The following is a 22359-nucleotide window of genomic DNA, read 5'->3' on the forward strand; positions in this document are numbered from 1 at the left end:
CCAATTGAATACATTTTTCTTCAACAAGGCTGTCAAAGGAGCAGCTATTATCCTGTAGTCTTTGAGGATTTTTTTGTTGTTCTAGGTGAGACCCAAAAACCCCCTCAAACTCTTGATGTCTTTCAGGATTGGCCAAGTCACCATTACTTCAATTTTGGCCGAATATGCCTTCATCCCTCTGGAAACAGTTATGTGTCCTAGATATTGAAGTTGCTTCTAACCAAAACTTCACTTATTTAAGTTAACAACAAGCTGGTTTTGTTGAAGCACTTCGAACGCTTTCTTCAAATGATCCAAGTGTGACTACTTATCCCTATTATAGACAAGGATATCATCAAAGAAAACAAGAATAAATGTTCTTAAATAATTCTTGAAAATGTAATTCATCAATGATTGGAAATCTGAGGGAGCATTAGTAAAGTCGAAGGGCATAAGTAAGAACTCATACTATCCATCATGTGTTTAGAAAGCCATTTTGTGCTTATCCCCCTCTTTGATGCAGATTTGGTGGTAACCAACCTTTGAGGGCCAGCTTTGAGAAAATTGTGGCGCCTCCAAGTTCTTAAGCAACTTGTTTGTGGCTGGAATAAGGTACTTGTATGGGACATTGATCTTGTTGAGAGCCTTATAGTCCACACTAAACCTCCAGCTCTCGTCCTTCTTCCTCACCAGCAAAACAGAACTTGAATAGGGACTATTGCTAGGTCTAATAATTCCATCTTTAATCATCTTCTTCACTAGCTTCTCAATTTGTGTCTTGTGGGTATGCAATATTGGTAGGGATGCAAATTTGGTGGCTATGGGCTTTCTTTGATCACTATTGAGTGATAGGGCAACTCATGTAATGGTCCTATGACTTGTTTGTAGTGTTCTTGCAGCTTCCATATCTTGAGAGTAATGTTGGTCTTGGCCTCTCTAAGAGTCATGTCTTGTAAGGTTGTAATGTTGATCTCCAGCATATATCCCTTGACTCCCCCTATTAACACCTTTTTGAAAGCCTTAAAGGTCGCTAGGGTCTGAGTGAGGGTGGGATCTCCATTCAAGTAAGCCTATTTTATATCTACCTTCACCGTCATATATAGTTGCCCCTAGTTCACCCTGATTTCTCCCAATGATTCTAGTCAAGCCACTCCCAACACTAGGTCGATATTTGTTAGTGGAAAGGGGTAGAATGTTTATACCACCTCAGCCCTTGTAAAATTAGTTCCATATCTTTACACTCTCCCTCAGAATATACATTCTTGCCATCACCAATAGCCATAGAGCACATACTTATAGGTTGAGTCTCAATATTGAGTTGCATGACCATTAAATAGACAAAATTATGAGTGGCGCCACTATCTATTAATAGCACCACAGCTCGCCCCTTGAGAAATCCTTAAGCTTTCATCGTTGTTTTATGACTCAAAATTCCCAGCATAGTCATCGGGAGGGTTCCATAATAGTGTACGATTTCTCTACTTCTTCATTCCCCAGCTCTTTGAAATCCCTCTCTCTGATTTCTTCATCACTTTCTTCTTCCACTACTAATAGTTGCAATCTTTTGGCCTTGCGCTTGTGGTCGGGCCTAACTTTCTCTTCACACTTAAAGCATATACCTAGTGTCCTCCTTTGGTTTATTTTTGTGTTTGACAACCTCTTAGTGTATCACCTACTGCTGCCACTGTGATTGGAGATTGTGTTTGGGGCTGCCACTTTATTGCTTGATATTTTTGTCCCTTCCCCTTCCTTGCCACCACTTTGTCATGCTGCTTGGATGACGCCTAGGGGCTTGAGTAACTCAGGAAGTTGTGTAAACCAAGGATATGGGGAGTTCGATGCCGCCCACTTCGATCCCCATCTTTTCGGTGGTTTTTGGTCTCATGCCTTTACCTGGCCTTTTCAAGAGTCAAGTTTCAGCCCTCAATCTCAAACACTACGTCCATGTTGGGTTTAAGCACTTGTACATCAGCCTTTACCTCCTCCTGAAGCCCATTCAAAAATATACCCATTGCTAGCAATAACAAATGGAGGCAGTCAATCAATATAGATTGATCCGATATGTGATTCAAATCTAATATAGCACTTATGGGTACATGAGAAATGTGTTGAATTGATTCTTTTTGATTTTCAATCTAGTAAACTTGTAAATGAATCATATTTTTCGACACCAGATGAATCAATGATTTACTAGAATTTTTCTAATCAATGTACCTCTGGATCAATTCATAAGATAGGGCCAAGATACTTTGATTTCTTATGTTTTCGTAGAGATGATCTTGTGTTATCATACATACAAATTTGAATTGATAAATATTAGAATTTCAAAATCATCTCAAAATTTTCCTTATATTCTGAAACGGTCCCTATTTGCTTCAACATTGCCAAACACACACAGTTGTTGCCCTCTTGAGAGCAATGAAATTGCTGAATGACCCCATGCTTGAACTCCGTTCAATTTGCCATCAGAGCTTTGGTCTTAGCCCATTAGAACTAGTTTAAAGCCTTCCCTTCCAACTAGACTATTGTTGCTTCCATCTTCTCTATTTCGGGTATTCCATTAACAGAAAAATACCTCTCTAAATGAAAGGTCCAGCCTATGGGGTCTTCCCTATCAAATAATGGCATCTCTAAATGCCTGTACTTTTACACATCCTTGTCCCCAACTTCCTTGGCTTCCTTATTTCTTCATGTTTCCATTTTAGTGTTTGGAGGAGTTTTGGTATTCTGAGGAATCTCAGTGTGGTTAGCCCCGGTTTTTGTATTGTGAAGAGTTTCAGTGTGGTTAGCCCCTGTACCTATCCTTCTCCTTGCTCTATGATGTGTAGTTCATAAAAGAAATATTAAAGATTAGTTAGTTAGTAGTTTAGATGGATGATTAATTAGTTGGGTTTTGTTAGAATAAAAGTGAAAGGGACGAGCCTATATAAAGGGGTCCTATATGTGAGTTAGGTTATGCTTAATTGAAAACCCAAAAATATTGTTCAGTTTCTTTGTGTCTCTCTTTGATCCTTTATCTCATATCTCTATTTCTCGTTCCCCTTTGAGTTTGCCTTTCCTACCTTATATGCTCGTCACCCATTCCCAAATTACGTTAAAGAAGATGGACGAATAGACTAACGCAAGATTACATGCTATTGAAACCTAGATTCAAGTAGTCATAGCATAGATTGCTCAACTTGTTTGTACCTTTGATGAGTCTTTGAAATAATCATGAGACAGCCTTTAATGGAGTGTGAGGACACCATCGACCAAAACCAGAAAGGGAGCACCAACCTCCAACACAATTCACCAAAATGGAATTCCTGAGATTTTAAAGGGGATGTTCTGGGTTTGATTCTAAAGTGTGAGTGCTACTTCTAGATTGATGAAATGCCTGAAGCTTGGAAGGTGATGATGGCTTGTGGGAATATTACATCATTATTATTATTTATTTGGTTTTATCATTTTATTAGGTTTTATCTCCCTTGATGTGTATATATAGGATCAGTTTGTACATATGAACACACGTGAATGAGAAACATATTTTTCTTCTCCCAAAATACTAGATGGTATCAAAGCATTTGGCTCAAAACTCAAATTAGGTTCATTCTAGAATGGCTGATAGACTCCTTGGGCAATACATGAGGGCATCTTTGTGGGTAATGGTGGAACAAGTTTGGACTCTCACTACCACCCTAGACATACTCAGTAAGCTGCGAATGGTGGAACCCATGATGGCAACAGCGAATGGTGGCACATGTAGCCTATACACACCACCTCAACAAGCTGCGTCAGAGAGCTTCTAGCAGCACGTGGTCACTTTGTTTAGGCCATGAACTCATCGGACAGTGACAATGCACTCTCTTTGGCCAGACTCATGCAATTCTGGTGTATGGGTACGTTGTTTTTGAACCATATCAGTTTGTGTGGTATGTTTAGTGCCCTGTTTCATGGTGTATGGAGTTATATTGGGCTATGGGTTTTTGTTTTAGTTTATCACGAAGTCTTTCCTTTATTTGAAGTGTTAGGGGTGGTGTTATGGATACTCATACATATCGTGACTAATTTTTCTAGATCTGCAACTATGGCATTAGTGGCAAAAAGGGGCCTTTTCTTCAGGCTCTAAGGATGACTCGAAGTGCAATTGTGTGGATTGTGGATTCTGAGGCATCTGACCATATGATTAATTGTCATTAATTTTTCACCAGTCACACCCATATGTTCCAATGTTAAAGTGAAAATTGCAAATGGCTTCTTATCAGACTCTATTGTTTTGCAATCTATCCTCTATGTGCCAAAACTTGATTGCAATTTACTTTCATTTAGTGAATTGACCAGGCACTCAAATTGTTTTGCTAAATTTCTCCTGTCATATTGTGTTTTAGGATTTATCATTTGGTATGACAATTGATAGTGCCAAGCAGTGCAAGTAGCTCTATTATTTAGAAGTCGACACTTGAGTGGGTAACTCACCTATTGTTGGTAATTCTATATCTACCTCTAGAGTTAATGATTTTTTGTTATGGCATAAGAAGATGGGTCATCCTAATTTTCATTACCTTCAACGATTGTTTCCAACCTTGTGCTCGAATCTGAATCATAGTGAAATCTAGTTTGAGGTGTGTGAACTTGCCAAACACCATCGAACTTCCTTTCCTAGAGCCAAATACACACCCATCAAACATTTCACAACCATTCATAGTGACTTGTGGGGACCATCTCATACTCCAAATTGTACTCACACAAAATGGTTCATTTCCTTTATTGATGACCATACTTGTATTTTTTGTGTTTATCTTTTAAAAAACAAGTTTGAAGTTGCATCTATATTCATGGGCTTTTTCACCATGATCAAAAACTAGTTCAATACTAGCATTCAAGTCTTACACACCAATAATGGTACTAAGTACTTCAACCAGTCATTGAGTAGTTTCCTCCAGATGCATGGTATTGTCCATACAAGTGCTTGTGCCCATACACTCCAACAAATTGGGTTGTAGAAAGGAAAAATAGACATATTCTTGAAGTTGCAAGAGCACTCATATTCACTTGCAATGTGCCCAAGTTTTATTAGGGGGATGCCATATAACTGTGACTTATTTCGTCAATTGAATACCCAGTTGAATCTTATCCTTTAAAACTTCTTTCAAAAAATTGCAAAGTGTTTTTCCCATATCTCACATTGAAACCAAACTTCCACTTTATGTATTTGGTTGCACAACCTTGATTCATATCTATTAAAGTAGTAAACTTAAACCTCGAGCTATCAAGTGCATTTTTCTTAGCTATTCTCCTACTAGAAAAGGATACAAATGTTTTGATCCTGTTTCAAAACACATCCTTATGAGCCTTGATGTTACCTTTCATGAAGAAGGTCATTTTTATTCCCAATTTTTCAATTAAGGGGGAGAGTATAGGTGAATCTTAGACTTGGAAACTAGAACCTAACATAGAATATGTTCCTCTTGAGCCATTACCTCTTGTACCATGAACCATCACCTTCAACAGTTTTTCCATCAAACACCCCATTTTCACCAAGCTCTTCTCTTATGACGATGGTTGAGGAAAACAAGAAAATGTAGGGAGATGTAGAAAGACCACAAAGGGGAGAGTTGTTGGTTTCCACTTGAAAGAAGAAATCAAAATATGGTGAGCAACTTGTACCCAAGGCACCAAGAAAGTAAGAACCGGAGGTAGTTCCTAAAGTTGAAATACCAAGGACCGATCCATCCAGTGAACTAGAGGATTCAGAACAAGGAAGTAAATTTACTTATCTTGATCTACCTATTGCTCTCTGGAAACAACCTTGGTCTTGTACTTTGCATCTGATTCAAAAGCATGAATCCCACAAGGCTCTCTTTCCTAGTTATTGGGCCTTCATCACTAATTTGGATAAAGTTGTTATTCCTAACAACATCCAAAAGGCATTGAGAATACTAGAATGGAAAAATGCAAGTTTGGAGGAAATGAGAGCTTTGGAGAAAAATGGAACATGGGAGATTGTTGAAAGACCCAAGGGCAAGAAATTGGTCTGTTGCAAGTGGGTCTTTACCCCAAATTATAAGGCTGATAGCACATTTGACAAGTTAAAGGCATGGTTAGTAGTAAGGGGTTTTGCCTAGACATATGGTTGCGCTAGTGGCAAAACTAAATATAATTAGAATTCTATTGTCAATTGTAGCCAACCTTGAATGGCCACTTCATCAACTAGATATCAAGAATACCTTTTGAAGATATTTGAGGAAAAATTTTATTCCATTCACATTGAACCCTTTCAAGGGAATATATACAGGTATGAAGACACAAATCTGGCCTTAAATCAAGGGATAGGTCGAGGTACAAGGAAGGAAAAAGGAAATAACCATTCTGACTAAATAAACATATATTTACACTATATAATTGATATTTATTGTAAGGATATTAGGATATCGATACTCCCTCTCAAGTTGGATCATAGATGTTGATCATGTCCAGCTTGCCAACAAAATGTTTGAACTTGTCTCGAGCTAATCCTTTTGTAAGAATATCAGCAGTTTGTTCTCTAGATGGGATATAGGCAATCGAATAACACCATCATCAATTTTTTCTCTGATAAAGTGCCGATCAATTTCAACATGCTTGGTTCTATCATGTTGAACAGGATTATGAGATATGTTAATGGCCGCCATATTATCTGAATATAGTTTAATTGGAAGATTCATGCTCTGCTTTAACTCCTCCAAGACTCGCTTGAGCCAAATTCTCTCACAAATTCCAAGAGCAATTGCTCTGAATTCTGCCTCAGCACTACTCAACAACACTTTGCTTCTTACTTCTCTAGGTTACAAGATTGCCCCACACAAATGTGCGGCAACCTGAAGTAGACTTTCGGTCATCTTGGTTAAATGCCCAATTAGCATCTGTAAACAACTCCACATTTCTTTTATCAGATTTTTTTAAACCATAGTCCATAATCGGGTGAACCTTTCAAATAGCTAAGGATTCTATAAACTTCATTTAGGTGGTTTTGCTTCAGATCATGTGAATGTTGACTAATCACACTTACAACAAATGCAATGTCTGGCCTGGTGTGAGAAAGATATATCAACTTTCCTACCATACGTTGGTATCTTCCCTTATCAACTGTCTTCCCAAGATCTTCATCTCCACTGATCTTATCTACTCTAATGGGAGTATCACTTGCTCTGCATCCCAACATGCCTGTCTCTTTTAAGAGATCCAAAACATACTTTCTTTGAGAGATGTAAATCCCCTTCTTTGATCGGGCTACTTCCATCCTGAGAAAGTATTTCATTTCTCCGAGATATTTTATCTGGAACTCTTAGGCTAATGCAGCTTTAATATGGTCAATTTAGCTGTATCATCTCCAATGAGAGCAATATTATCAACATAGACAGCTAGAACTGTCACTTTTCCTTTTTTGTGTTTGTAGAACATAGTATGATCACTCTATCCTTGAGAGAAACCTTGCCTCTTCAACACCTTGGTAAAACGTTTAAACCATGCCCGAGGTGATTGTTTTAATCCATACAGTGACTTCTTCAACAAGCACACTTGGTTTGATTTCTTCCCTGGAAACCCTGGAGGCATTTTCATATATACCTCTTCCTTGAGTTCACCATTCAAAAACACATTTTTAACATCTAACTGATGTAATGACTAGTCAAGATTTGTAGCTAATGACAGTAGTACCCTAATAGTATTCAACTTTGCTACTGGTGCAAATGTCTCTGTGTAATCCATCCCATGTACCTGTGAGAAGCCTTTTGCAACAAGTCTAGCCTTATATTTTTCCAAGCTAGATATTTAGGAGTGAAAACCTGCTTACAACCAACGGGCCTTTTTCCTTTAGGGAGATCAACTACTACCTAGGTGCTATTTTGCTCAAGGGCCTCCATTTCTTCTAGAACTGCTTTCCTCCATTTAGGCATGGCTAGAGCTTCATCAATGTTATTTGGTACCTTGATACTATCAAGGTGAGCAACAAACACACTATTTTGAGGAAAGTGCCTGATAGGAAACGAATTTTTCTATGGGATGTCGTGTGCAAGCTTTAGGCTTCTTTCTGACTGCAATAGGGAGATCCATGTCTCCTATTTCTTCTTCCTACTCATTGCTATGACTAACACCTTGTTTCTTCGTTAAACCTACTGCTGGTTCTGACTCTTGGTGAGTGCTAGGGCTTTCGGGTACAGTACTTGTCTTGTGTCTTCGTGTATAGAACTTGTCAAATTTCCTGGCAGTCTCTACCCCTGGGTCAGACCTTTCTGTTTCATTTGGCATTTCCCCACTCTCACTATTGGTGTCCTGGGGAGCAAGTTCCAAAGATAACAGGTCAGGTTCAGGTTTATTTGTGGGCTGAAATTCACTCCAACTCTCCCCCTGAATTGGAGACCCATGGTAATAAGGGACTCCTTCATGAAAGGTAACATCACATGTAATATGCAGACGTTTTGTAGTAAGATCAGTGTTGTTAAAGGCGAAAGGCGCACTCAAGGCGCAAAGCTGGTAAAACGCCTTAGGCGCAAGGCGCTACAAAGGCGCACGCCTGAGTGAAGCAAGGCGCTACTATAGATAAAATGCATAATACATAGATTATAGACAACAAACCATAGATAAAGTGATGAATATAAATCTACTTCAATCATAAACTTCTACAAAACTACAACAAAATAATATAAACTATTCCAATAATCAATCAAGTGCATAAAATGTCTTTAAAATATGAAAAAACAATATTGAGGCCTATAAAAAAATCAAACTAGAAATCTGAATTAGATTCAGATGCGGCAAGCTCAGGACTTTCTCCTCCTTCATTGTTGGATTTATATCCTTCATCGTCTTCCTCTAACTCATCTGAATCAAAATTTGCAAGTTCCTCAATGTTGTTAATCGGTTGTTTTCCTTTAGCTCTAGATGAGCTAGCTTTTTTTCCTTTAGCTTGGCTTTGGCTTGTTTGTTTAATTGGTTCTCCAACACCTGCTGCTGATGCAACAGCCCCCCATGTTAACTCTTCATTCTCATCATCGCCAAAAACACGCTCATCTACTGCGTCCTCATCGACATCCATCATACTACCAAGTAGCTATTCATTACTTTCATCAATATCCGCCAAGGAAATGGGATCTACATCTTGCCTATCATATCTATTTTTCAGTGCTTGATTGTATTTCACAAAGACCAAATCATTGAGTCTATCTTGAGCAAGCTTGTTCCACTTTTTTGTATGAATCTAAGTGGAAAAATCATATATAATAATTAATTATCTTAATATGAAGTGAAGATATGATAAAACATAGCATTGACCTATTTTAAAAAATTGAAATATTTAAATTTAACCTGCTCAAACACACTCCAATTACGTTCACAGCCTGATGCACTACAAGTAAGGCTTAGTATTCTGATTGCCAAATGTTGTAAATTAGGGCTAGAGCTTCCATAAGAAGCCCACCATTCCGCTACAAAGTCATAAAAATAATACATAATTATTTAACTAAATTAGTAAAACTAGGACTATTAAATAACTAATGTGTGATTATAATCTACTTGGAGCTCTTGTTTTCCTGGTTTTGATGGCCAAATCAACCCCAAAAAGTCCCTCAGCTCTTTTATATATTGTCAATTCATTCATGATCTTCTCTTGGGCGATTGGGTCTTTTACAAGTCTCCCTATGCAAGATATTAGGCCCCTAGTGATTTCTTCATCAAACTCTATATCTAAGTTGTCATAATAATATTCTGGATTTAGGAGATGAGCTGCAGCATGTAGAGGTTGATGAAGTTGGCAATTCCACCTTTCATCAATAATATGAAAAATCTCTCTATACTTATCTTCATTATTATCAAATGCCTTTTGAATTGCTTCCTTGGCTCTATCCATTGCTTCATACATATAACCCATGGCTGGTTTTTTTTTATTATCTACAAGTCTTAGCACTCGAACAAGAGGTCCCATAACTTTTAATATATAAGAAACAGTATTCCAAAAAGAAGGCATAAGCACACTTTAACCACACGCTTTCCTTTAGGTTCTCTTGACCACTTACTTGATTCCCACTTCTCTGAAGTAAACATAGTCCTCAATGCAGTTTTCTGTTGATGAATGCTTTTAAGAGTAAGATATGAAGTGCAGAATCTAGTTTTGCCAGGCCTCACCAACTCCTTTTGCTTAGTGAACTCTCTCATCATATTTAGAAGTCCTACGTGGTTATATATATACCCTGTCAAATTGATTGCTCTTGCCAAAGTCTTTGATACCCTAGAAATTTTTCCAATGTCTTCTAATATAAGATCTACACAATGTGCTGCACATGGTGTCCAAAAAAGATTCAACCTTTTCATTTCTAATAATTTACCAGCAACTTTAAAGTTAGACCCATTATCCGTCACTATTTGAACAATATTCTCTTCCCCAACATGGTCAACAAAATCATCAATCAAATTGAACAATCTTTCTGTTGTTTTAACATATGATGATGCATCAATAGATTTTATAAACATTGCCAACTGGGCAATTCACTAAAAAATTTATCAAGCTTCTATTTGTTCGGCTAGTCCACCCATCAAGCATAATGGAACAGCCTTTTCTTTTCCACATATCTCTATGATTTTTCATCATATCATTTGTAAGTTCAACTTCTTTCTTCAAAATTGGCACCCTCAACTCATAGTAACTTGGGGGTTTTAGATTTGGACCATATTGTCCAATAGCTTCAATCATAATTTTAAAGGAATCCATGTTAGCAACATTAAATGGAATGCCAGCTTGGTAGAAAAATCGACCAATGTATTGACAAACCATAGCTCTTCTCTTCTAATCAAATTTATTAGTTATATTTCCATCTCGCAACTTTCCTTGTTTTCGTAATTGAATAACTTGCTCTGGTTTCCTCATAAAAGAATCCATGGGACCTTTTTGTCAAGGCTTCTTTATGTAAGCATAACATTTTTTCCTTTCTTTCCATACAACTCCTCCTCCTCCTCCTCTTCTTCTCCATGCATACTTATATCCACAACATTTATAATTGGATTATCATATGTCTCTTTTTCTACCTTTTTTTTGTCCATGTAATCTTGCAACTCCTTCCTCACATTATCAAGACACTTTAAACATTTAGCAGCATTCCTATTACCTCCAACTTGATGCAACTTAGCTCTATGAATCCTTCTTTTTGTAGATTTGTTACAAAAGGAACAAGTTACAGTATTGCTGTCATTTGGGTCACTCAAGAAATTATATTTCCATCCAGGGTCTTTTCTCTTATTCTATTCTTGTTGCTTGTTTTGACCTTGACCACTACTTTCAGCCATGGAAGCACTAAAAACTGGGGAAAAATACCAGGAAAAACCAAAAAAGAGAATGAAAAATTAAAGGTTTGTTTTTTGAATAATTGTTCTGTGTGTTGTAGTGCTAAAGGCCTAAAATCAAACAAATCAAATAAGAAAAACAGAAAATAATATGTTTGAAACTTAGAAGTTAGAACCTGATTGTTAGAGTGCTAGATGTGCAAGACGTGCAAGTCGTGATCCTTGGAGATATTGCTCACTTGCTCTAAGCCTCAAGACACACTGATGCCAATACCAAATAACAGTAATAGGTTTTCTTTTTATATCTTAAAAAATATACATTGGGAGGGATTTCAAAGTCTTAAACTTTCCCAAAAATTTTCCTTCAGATAGCAAAATTTTCTCAATCATATTTAAAATTTAAATCAAAGATAATTTCTTATAATTAATTAAAATCTTTTTCTATATACAATATTTTTCATTATCTTTTATTTAAAATTCAAATCTTCCCTAATTTATTATATGTTATACGTTTCTCCCACAAGATAGGATAGGATTTGTTAAATCTTTTATAATTGTCTCAATCATATTTAAAATTTAAATCAAAGATAATTTCTTATAATTAATTAAAATCTTTTTCTATATATAATATTTTTCATTATCTTTTATTTAAAATTCAAATCTTCCCTAATTTATTATATGTTATACGTTTCTCTCACAAGATAGGATAGGATTTGTTAAATTTTTTATAATTATTTACTATATTTTTTTATCATATTTTAATGGATTTTGGTTAAAAAAATTATATTTTAATGGATGATATTCAGTCCACGATGCTGAACTTATGGCCAGCTAGCATACTCGCACGATACGGTCGTACCCAGTCGGTGGAGTGCAGACGAGTTCTCGTCTCTGATTCTTGCATACCCAGTCGACACCGGCAGCCGAACAAGAACCAACTTCTACTCTTCTTTTCGGTTCTTTCACACCCAGTCAACATTCTTCACTCCTTCATCTTCCTTTATCGTCTTCTCTTTTGAAATCTTCCGTCTTTGTCTTCTCTTATGATCTTCTCATCTTCACTGCTTCCAAGTGCTGTCAGTCGCGCGCCTTTAAGATATGCGAGGCGCACAAGGCGCTCAAAGGCGAGCGCCTAATGAAACCCATCGCCTCTCTTCACTTGAGAGGCGATGGCCAAGTTCAGCGCCTCGCCCAGGCGCCTTAGGTGTTGAGGCGAGCGCCTTTTACATCATTGAGATCAAAGCATTTATACCCTTTTTGAGAGGCAGAGTAACAGAGGAAGACACACCTAGCAGCTCGGGGGTCAAGTTTGTTTCTATGATATAGGTGGACATAGGAAGTACAACCAAACACACGTAGGGGAAGGTTATTTGTTAGATAGGGTAGGTTATAAGTGGCACAAAGAAGCTGTAACGGAGTTTTATAAGATAGCGTTCTACTTGGTAGACGATTTATAAGGTAAGTGGCAGTGAGGATAGCATCATCCCAGTGATATTTGGGCACATTGTTGCTAAGCATAAGGGCTCTAGCAATGTCAAGAATATGACGATTTTTTCTTTCCGCAATCCCATTTTGTTGAGGACTGTGAGGGCAAGTGCTTTTATGAATGATTCCATGGTCTTTAAGGAAAGTGGAGAGATTTTTGTTGAAATATTCAGTGCCATTGTCACTATGAAGGATTTGAATATTTGTGTGAAATTGTGTTTGAACCATTCTGTAAAAGGTAACAGAAGTTTGATAAACTTCTGTTTTATCTTTCACAAGAAAAACCCAAGTTACGCGTGTGTGATCATCAATGAAGGTTATAAACCATTTAGTTTGAGTTCGATTTGGAGTCCTAAAGGGACCCCACACATCACTACGGATTGTAGTAAATGGATGAGATGCATGATATTGAAGGCTAGGAAAGGATGAGCGGTGATGTTTAGCACATTCACAAGAGTCATAGTAAAAGATAGATGAGTCTTTATTAGAGCAAATTGAAGGAAACAATTGAGACATATAATGAAGATTAGGATGACCTAACCGTTTGTGCCATAATTCCAACTCACTAGACCTAAGGAGGGACACTTTATTACAAGTTCCAATACTCTTAACATCACTTTCATCCAGGTAGTAAAGCCCATCAAACTCTCTAGCACTGCCAATCGTCGTCCCCGTTGACAGATCCTGAAATAAGCAATGGTTTGCAAAAAGGTTAACATGGCAACATGTGTATTTTGCCAATTGGCTAACATATAGTAAACTATACTTTAGCTTTGGAATGTGAAGAATATTATGTAAAAGTTAAGGTAGCAGAAATACAAACGTCGCCAATACCAGCCACCAAACAATTAGAATATCAGCAATTGTAACAGCAAGATTTTTCTTGCATGAGACGTATGTCGTAAAGAGTGTAATATTATCAGTCATATGATCAGATGCACCTGAATCTATAATCCAACAGTCCCCTGAGCACTTACCTTTGACAGTAGATAGTGCTTGAGAAAAATTACCTTGTTTGACCATAGTTGCAATTGGTTGTTTGTCGCTTTTCATGGCAACAAGCAATTCCAAAATTTTGTTGAGAGGATCATCTTGTGAAGACATGCTAGATTCCTTGGCAGCTTCAGCTATATATCCATGACCTCTGCTTTTCCGAGGTTTCCAATCAGGGGGTTTGCCATATAAGTCCTAGCAAGTATCTTTAGTGTGTCCTACCTTGCTGCAATGATCGCAAGTAGGGCGTCCCTTATTATTCTTTTGCTTATTTGAACGTACAGCAAGTGCGGAAGACGATTCAGGCAATGTAGATTGTGCTGTAGAGTCTCCTTTCAGCATGACTTTTCTCTGGGATTCTTCCCTTCTTAATATAGCAAATGCTTCTCGGATAGATGGAAGAGGTTCTGCGCTCAAAATTCGGCCTCTAGCATCATCAAACACAGCATCCAAACCTACAAGTAACTCAAATAAACGCTCCTTTTGTAATTTTTTCTGGGATTTGGCAGTGCCAGTAGGGCAGCACCATGTATCATCACTCATTAAGTCCATTTCTTGCTAAAGAGAGGTTTTTTCAAGATGATACTCGCCCAAACTTTGACCATTCTGGATAGAGAGTAAAGGTTTCTATTTTATCTCAAATACCTGAGAGACATTTTCACCATCACTGCAGGCTTCACTAACAGCTTTCTAAATAGCTTGGGCAGTAGAAAGAAACATGAAGCTCTTTTTGATGGTTGCAATCATGGCATTTATGAGCCATGAAGAGACGAGCATTTTCAGATTTCCACTTCTTCTGAGCCTTGACGTCGGACGTTGGAGGAGTAGGAGATTCACCTGAGATGAAACCTAGTTTGTCGCGACCTTTGAGAGCAAGTGTCATTGACTATGCCTACTCACGATAGTTCTCGCCATTCAGCTTCTCTGGTATGATCAGAATCGCGAAAGTCTCGAGCCCAGAAGAGACGACTCGTGTGGACCCATTTGCGGCGGAATCCTCTATCGCCAGCAGCGGTGGAATCCTCTATTGCCAGCAGCGTTGTTGACTGCGACTTGCTTTGCCCTGGTTGAGGACTCATCTTCGACTCAGTATCCGAAGAAGAATCAAATTCTCCCTCCTATTGCTCTGATACCATGAAGATATTTGAGGAAAATTTTTATTCTATTCACACTAAACCCTTTCAAGGGAATATATACAGGTATAAAGACACAAATTTGGCCTTAAATCAAGGATAGGCCGAGATACAAGGAAGGAAAAAGGAAATAACCATTCTGACTAAATAAACATGTATTTACACTATATAATTGATATTTATTGCAAGGATATTAGCATATTGACACCTTTCTAAATGGAGAATTGAAAAAAAGAAGTCTACATGACTCTACCTTCGGGGTTTGAAAGAGGTAGAAGTGACAAAGTATGCTGGCTGAAGAAATCACTATATGGCTTGAAATAGTCAACTAGAGCATCGTTTGATAGGTTCTCAAAGGTTTTGAAGTCATAAGGCTACAAAGAAGGGTTATCAAATCATATCATACGATGTTTGTTAAGGCTGAGGGAGCTAAGAAGTGCATCCTCATTGTGTATGTAGATGATATAATTCTTATAGGAGATCATGTTGAAACAATAGCAAGGATAAAGGCTGTCCTTGGTAAGGAATTTGAGGTCAAGGATCCCGGGAACTTGAAATATTTTCTTGGAGTGGAAGTTGCAAGGTCAAAATGAGGTATATATGTATCTCAAAGGAAATATGTATTTGATCTTCTCAAGGAAATTGGCATGTTAGGCTGTCAACCTAAGGAAACTCCTATTGTGGTCTGAAGAAAGAAGTAGTTTGAGAAAAACAGTACGGAGGAGTCAAAAGGAGAAGACAACTTTGATAATGAGGTTGAAGAAGCAGAGAAGGAAAAAGAAGAAATTGTTGATAAAGATAGATATCAGAGATTGGTTGGGAAGCTTATTTATCTATCTTATACAAGGCCAGATATTGCTTTTGCTATTAGCATAGCAAGTCAATAGATGTGTGATCTAAGGAAGAATCACTTGGAAGCTATGTACAGGATTCTTAAATACCTTAAAGGTACACTTTGTAAGGGATTGCTATTCAAGAAACATGATCAAAGGACAGTTAAGATCTATACAGATGTAGATTGGGAGGGACCTATGAAGACAAGAGATCCACCTCTGGTTATTACTAGTTTGTGTAGGGAAAACTAGTAACTTGGAAAAGTCAAAAGCAAAGAGTTGTATCTAGAAGTAGTGATTAATCATAATTGAGAGCATTAGCTCAAGGAAAGAACTATGGATAAGAAGGGTCATGGAAGAAATACAAGTCAGAATTGATCCACTAATGAAGCTGTATTGTGATAACAAATTGAATCCTGTACAACATAAGAGATCTAAACATGTTGGAGTAGATAGACGTGTTATCAGAGAGAAAGTAGAGGAGGCATTGTATGTTTGACGTACCTACCTATAGAGTTACAAGCTGCAAATGTGCTGAATGAGGGACTACCTAAGCTTGCCTTTGGGGGTTGTATAAGAAAGTTGGATATGATTAACATTTATGATCCAACTTGAGGGGGAGTGTGGGAATATTATGTCATTCTTATCATTTATTAGGTTTTATCTCCCTTGATATGTATAGGATCAATTTGAAAACACATGAATGAGAAACGCATATTTCCTCTCTCAAAATACCACATGGCCAGCATCCATCCTGATAAAAAAGCCTTCCAATGCCATCAAGTCTTAGAATGCGTGGGAAGAGGACATGCGATGGGCTGGGAAGAATATTCATAAGCAATAAAGAAGAGATTCAGACCCACCTATGAAGCGCCTATGGCTGATTTGATGCATCTGTGACAAATAGGGACTTTGGTCGACTACGATGACCTGTTCGGTGAAATTGTCTGCAAGCTTGACCTATTAGGTTATGAGAAAAGGTTGCTGGGCCTATTAGGTTATTAAAGCCCATTACAGTACAAAATGCTGTCAGCCTGGCTTGTTTACAGGAAATTCACATTCAGAAGTCAGGCAAAGAATTTAACATGCTCAACGAGAATAAAACAGATAGATCGTGTTGGTATGGTTTTCTTGGCTCTCCTCCTAGTGTTTCGCACTCATCGACAAAGGGAAGGGAGGTGGAAACAGCAGTTGGAGGTAATGGGTTTCGTTTTATTAAGGGTAAGACTAATCTTTCATCTGAATATCATTCTTTTTCATTGGCAATCGGATCTGCTTCTTTTGTTTTGTTGACAGCTAGTTCTTCTTCTTCAAACCCTAATTCGAAAATCTTAGAGAAATTAAACCGAGAGGAGATTGATGATCTTCGGTCAAAGAATCTTTGTTTCTATTGTCACAAGCCACTCTTCTACCATATCCACTGTTTTGAAAACCGGACCGGATTGGCTGGTTGGACCGGTCGGACCGTCGACCGGTCTGGTTCAAAGGAAAAAACCGTTTTAAGAGTTGAGCTGGTTTGAGCCGTTTCGAACCGGCGGTCGGACCGGGAACCGGATCCGGTTTTCAAAAACCTGACTGTTCAAAAAAAACTTTTTTTTTATTTTTTATCAAATTTTAAAAAATGACTAATTTTTTAAATCATTTGATATTATATTGTATCATATGGCTTGTTAAGTCGTGATAAACTTAAAATATTTAATTTTTTTAAGTTAAATAGCAATTTCATATGTATTTCTGTTATTTAAATTATTATATACATATATAATTTTTTTTTAATTTAATTATTACGTCACCGGTTTGACCATTGGTCCAATCGGTTGAACCATGCGAACCGTGAACCGCTGACTTTTCCGGTTCAATGTCCGGTCCGGTTCTGAAAACATTGACCATATCACTCTGGTCCTCCCTTGGGTAAACCCGTCAGAGCAGAGTTAGAATATTGTCATTCTGCTCCTGCAGCCGAGTCATCACCCACTGCATTGCTGCTCTTTCCTCCCTTGTCTCAGTATTGGCCCTTTGTAACTTAGTGACGGACCTTCCAACGTATTGTAATTCATCCACAGTCGTTTCTAAGTTTTCCAGCCTAGCCTCCATTCTCGTACTCACCATCCACAGGACTGACCTGCACTAATACCAATTGGTGGAACTTGGGAAATTTACTGTATTACTTCAATAAAATAGCTAGTTACAACCTCTTCTATGGGAAAAGGAAGAGTAAACAGTGATAGAGTAACTAACTAGGAAGAAAATTCAGTGAAAATGATCTTAGTGCAACCAAAGGAAATAACATAGAAACATTAATTCTTCCTTGATGTTCGAGAGGTCAGGAGTTCTCCCCCACTGTCTGAATGCCTACCGTTTCTGGGGTACACAACCCTAGATAACCACCTGGTCACTGTTCTCTCCAGTATTATTAGCCCGGGCTTCACCTGGTCCTCATTGGCATCTTGGGTTTCAGTGTTAGTTTTGGCAGGCCTCTTCTTATAAAAATGGCCCTTAAAAGTACTGGTCTCATCAGGCCGCATTTTTTGGGGCCATTACCACCTCTTTTATTACTTTTTTTTAATCATTTTTTAAAATTTTAATATTTCTCCAGGTTTATATGGCTTCCATGTTTGAGAATCAATACAAGTTGCTTGCTCGGTCTGGAAATAGAATACAAGAGGTGAGAATCAGTACAGGTTTATATGCTGATAAGTTAAATTAAATGTTGTAGATTCTCTCTCTTTTTTTTTGGGGTGATATGAGGGGGATGTAGATTCTGTTTTTGTTCCTCTGGTGAAGAGATTTGCTCTTGTCAAATTGAGTAATATCGTCTCTCTTGCTAGATTATTTTTTGCCCACATTTGTTGGCTTTTTTCTCGTAGATTGTTTATTTGCTCCTAAATGTTGAACTGTCACATGGCAAATCCCTCGTTATTTTCCTCAGTTTTATCTTATCCGTTCCAAAGAACTTGCATGTTCTTTCATTCTACACCGTGTCCTATTAGAACTCTTTATCACTGTCTAGAAATGTCTGGCCTCTGAAATTTCCACACTTTATTGTTGTATCAATCATGACAAGACTTCCTTTCTGACTTTATTGTAAGAGTGGTCATTTATATGTTCTATTATTCTTGAAATGTGGTATAAACTTCAAGCTATACCCTTCTTGTGGTTTCTTTTTTCCATAGTATTAAAACCCAATCTAGCGTGGCCGGTCAGACTAATAAACCAGTGAACCAATCCCCTAGTTGATCCACTTAAGATTCTGGACAGCTCGAGTGGGTTAGTTTTATATTTTTTTCCCTCCTGGCTTGAGCCTAAAATGACATGGTTGTGTTTTAAAAAAACAAAGAAAAAAATAGCGGTCTGTCATATTTGTGCTTTGGTAACTCCATTCTATTGGGTTATGTATAGTTTATACATGAATGCTCCATTTATCTATGGGTTAATGTTTTTTTTTTAATTTAAAATTATTCTTTTTAGGGTTACCATGAATATTTTTGTTTATTTTAAATTAATTATATTATTTTAATTATGACTTGTTTGATTTCGATTCAACCAGATTTGCTATTGAACTTTCACCTTTATTGGTTCAATGATCTGTTACATTTTCCTATACCTTGTTTTTTTCCCTTTCTTTTAAAGCAGCATGAACTCACAGTTACTAAATGAAGGCACGCTGTTCCATATTTATATATATTCAGTAGAATGTTACATATTTATTATTCATATCACATATATTTTTCTTTTTGGGTGAAAAATGACATAGTGTCTTTTAACTCGAAAACAAAACGAAACATCTTGCACAGGTGATGGTTCAAACATCTTTGGATAAAGAAGAGATGAAGTCAGCAATTCTGGCATGTACGAATAGAGTAGAATAATAGTGATTGTAGAGGTAAGCAGCTTATGGCTTGATCGTTGGTTATTGTCTACTAAACCGGTAACACACTGCAATCTAAGGAGCATTTGTGGCAATTACTTGTGCAAAAAGCTGGAGGAAGTAGACTATAATGTATACTATATGGGGAGGGTCAAAATCTTATTCCTCATAGAGGCAGGTTTTGAATTTTGTACATACATTCATTTTATTTATGTTGTGCAATAAATGTGTGTTATCATTCTTAATTGTCGAAGGACTAGTGTCCTTAGCTGAGCATTGTGTTCATCCAGGCTATCAAGTGGACCTTTTTTTCCCCTCACTTTTTGTCTCCAGTTTGATTTGGACGTCACCGACGAGCTTTTTACTATGATTTATTGTATCCAATTTGTTGATACTTACATTTTTTAAAATATAAGGTGCGATATGTTTTCAATACGTGCATGTATATTTTTAAAAAATCATAGAAAACATTAAATATATCATTTCAATTCAAAAAATAGCTTGTTCTTTATTGTAATATGAAGCAAAACATAATTATTAATTGTATTTTTATTCCATTTATATCCAATTGCCCACTGCCAGTCTCACTAATAATTAGAGTATCAATATCTTCTCTTATCAACTATCATGTAAGAAAAGGATAACATTCATCTTGTTCGTCAAGAAATAAATTTGTCATTATTAAAATTATAGTATCATCAACAACCATGTTTATAGTCGGTCCTAAGCTTGAGTAAAGGAGGAGGGTTGTGTTAGGTCATTAACAGCTAATGCAAAACTTTGTTGAATCTATCATGAACATGGACAATATATGTTATAATGTTAATGCTAGTGTTGGCGCCTTGATGTAGTGTTAAATGAATAAGGGTTACCGCATCAGTTTGGACGTGCGCAGCTAAAGAAGTTAGTTCATGAGAGCACGATTAGATTTGGTACTTGAAATGTTAGGACATTGAATTGTAAATTTGTAGAGGTTGTAGGGGTTATGATTGAAAGGAAAATCAATATCCTATACCTGCAAGAAACAAAATGGCATGGAGGAGAAGTGGTACTATAAGAAAAGTAGGCATGCAATGGAGTGGGCATCATTATTGATATGGAGTGGAAGAAGAATGTTGTAGAAGTTAGCATAATTGAAGATATAATTATTTTCTTAAAAGTGATAGTTGAATGTGAGATTGTTAATATTGTTAGTGCTTATGTACCTCAAGTCGAGACAAAAGCCAGTCTTAAGGAATAATTTTGGGAGGACTTGGAAGGGTTGATTCAACACATACCATAGAGTGAAAAGATTTTTATTAGAGGAGACTTTAATGGGCATGTCGGGAGGGAGGCTAGTCAATATGCGAGGGTGCATGGTAGTTTTGGTTTTGGAGAGCTAAACAATGAAAGACAAACTCTTCTTGATTTTTTGTTACTGTATGATTTTAAAATTGCCAACATTTGTTTCAAGAAGAGAGATGAGCATCTTATTACTTACAAAAGTGGAGCCTCAAGGTCACAAATTGATTTTGTTTTGGTTAGGAACACGAATAAAAGACTCTGTAAAAATTGCAAAGTAATTCTTGGGGATGTTGTAACGACACAACATAGAGTCTTTGTCCTTGATATGTGTATTATGAGTAAAACTCAAAAATGTCAACAAGTAGTAATACCAAGGATTAGATGGTGACAATTAATAGGTGAGAAGCAGGATATTTTCAAGCAGAATCTTTTGAACAAAGGAATTTCAGAATCTCAAGGAAGTGCTAACATTTTGTGGGAAGATATGGCTAAAAAGATAAGAGAGGTTATAAAAGTAGTTTTGGGAGAATCAAAAGATCTTGGTCTGAGAGATAAGGAGTCTTGGTGGTGGAATAATAGTGTATAGGATAAATTCAAACATAAGAAGAACTGTTTTAAAGCCATACATTTGTGTAACAATGAGGAAAATTGAGAAAGATATTGTATGGCTAAAAAGAAAACTAAGAGAGCTGTGAGTGAAGCTTGTTCTAAAACTTTTAAAGAATTTTATAAGAGCCTTGAGACAAAGGAAGGAGAACGAAACATTTATAAGATTGTTAAGAGTAGGAAAAGAAAATCAAGAGATCTAGAATAGATAAGGTGTATAAAGGATGAAGAGGGAATAATTTTAGTTACTGATGATGAAATTAAAAATAGATAGAAGATTTACTTTTCCAAACTTTTCAATGATGGAGAGGGTTTGTTTAGTAACTTGGAGGATTTAGTAACTTGGGAAGGAGAAAAAAAATTTGTCATTCTATCGAATAATACGTAATAAGGAGGTAAAGGAAGTTCTTAAAAAAATGACAAATGGTAGAGCCAACGGACCTAATTGTATATCTACTGAAGTGTGTGAATGTTTAGGTAAAGAATGGGTGAGATGGTTAACTAAGTTATTTAATGTGAATTTATGGCCAAGAAAATGCCTGACGACTGGAGGAGAAGTACATTAATTTCTATTTATAAAAATAAAGGGGATATTTAGAATTGTACTAACTATAGAGGGATTAAACTCATGAGCCATACAATAAAATTGTGGGAGAAAGTAATTGAGCATAGGTTGAGATTGGAGACAAGTATTTCTAAGAATCAGTTTGGTTTTATGCCAGGTAGATCGACCACAGAGGTGATTTATCTACTAAGGAGATTAATGAAAAAGTATCGTTGCAAAGATAAAGATTTATACATGATTTTTATTAATTTGAAAAATGCTTATGACCGTATATCAAGAGAAATGCTTTGGAAAGCCTTGGAAAAGAAGGGAGTATGGATTGTT

General features: G+C 36.9%; 1 protein-coding gene across 1 annotated transcript in view; it reads left to right on the forward strand.

Annotated features, from left to right (window-relative positions):
• Nucleotides 1-19899, forward strand: part of LOC129311827 (uncharacterized) — a 32786-nt gene extending 12887 nt beyond the window's left edge. Inside the window, 2 exon segments of the mRNA XM_054954299.1 lie at nt 18309-18377; nt 19507-19899. Coding sequence (XP_054810274.1) covers nt 18309-18377; nt 19507-19581 — 144 coding nt within the window. The 3' untranslated portion in view covers nt 19582-19899.
• Nucleotides 19900-22359: the final 2460 nt, after the last annotated feature.

Source organism: Prosopis cineraria, unplaced genomic scaffold (genome assembly GCF_029017545.1).
Source record: "Prosopis cineraria cultivar Desert tree isolate PC_DT_omini unplaced genomic scaffold, ASM2901754v1 PC5, whole genome shotgun sequence".
In the NCBI taxonomy this organism is placed as follows: Eukaryota; Viridiplantae; Streptophyta; class Magnoliopsida; order Fabales; family Fabaceae; genus Prosopis; species Prosopis cineraria.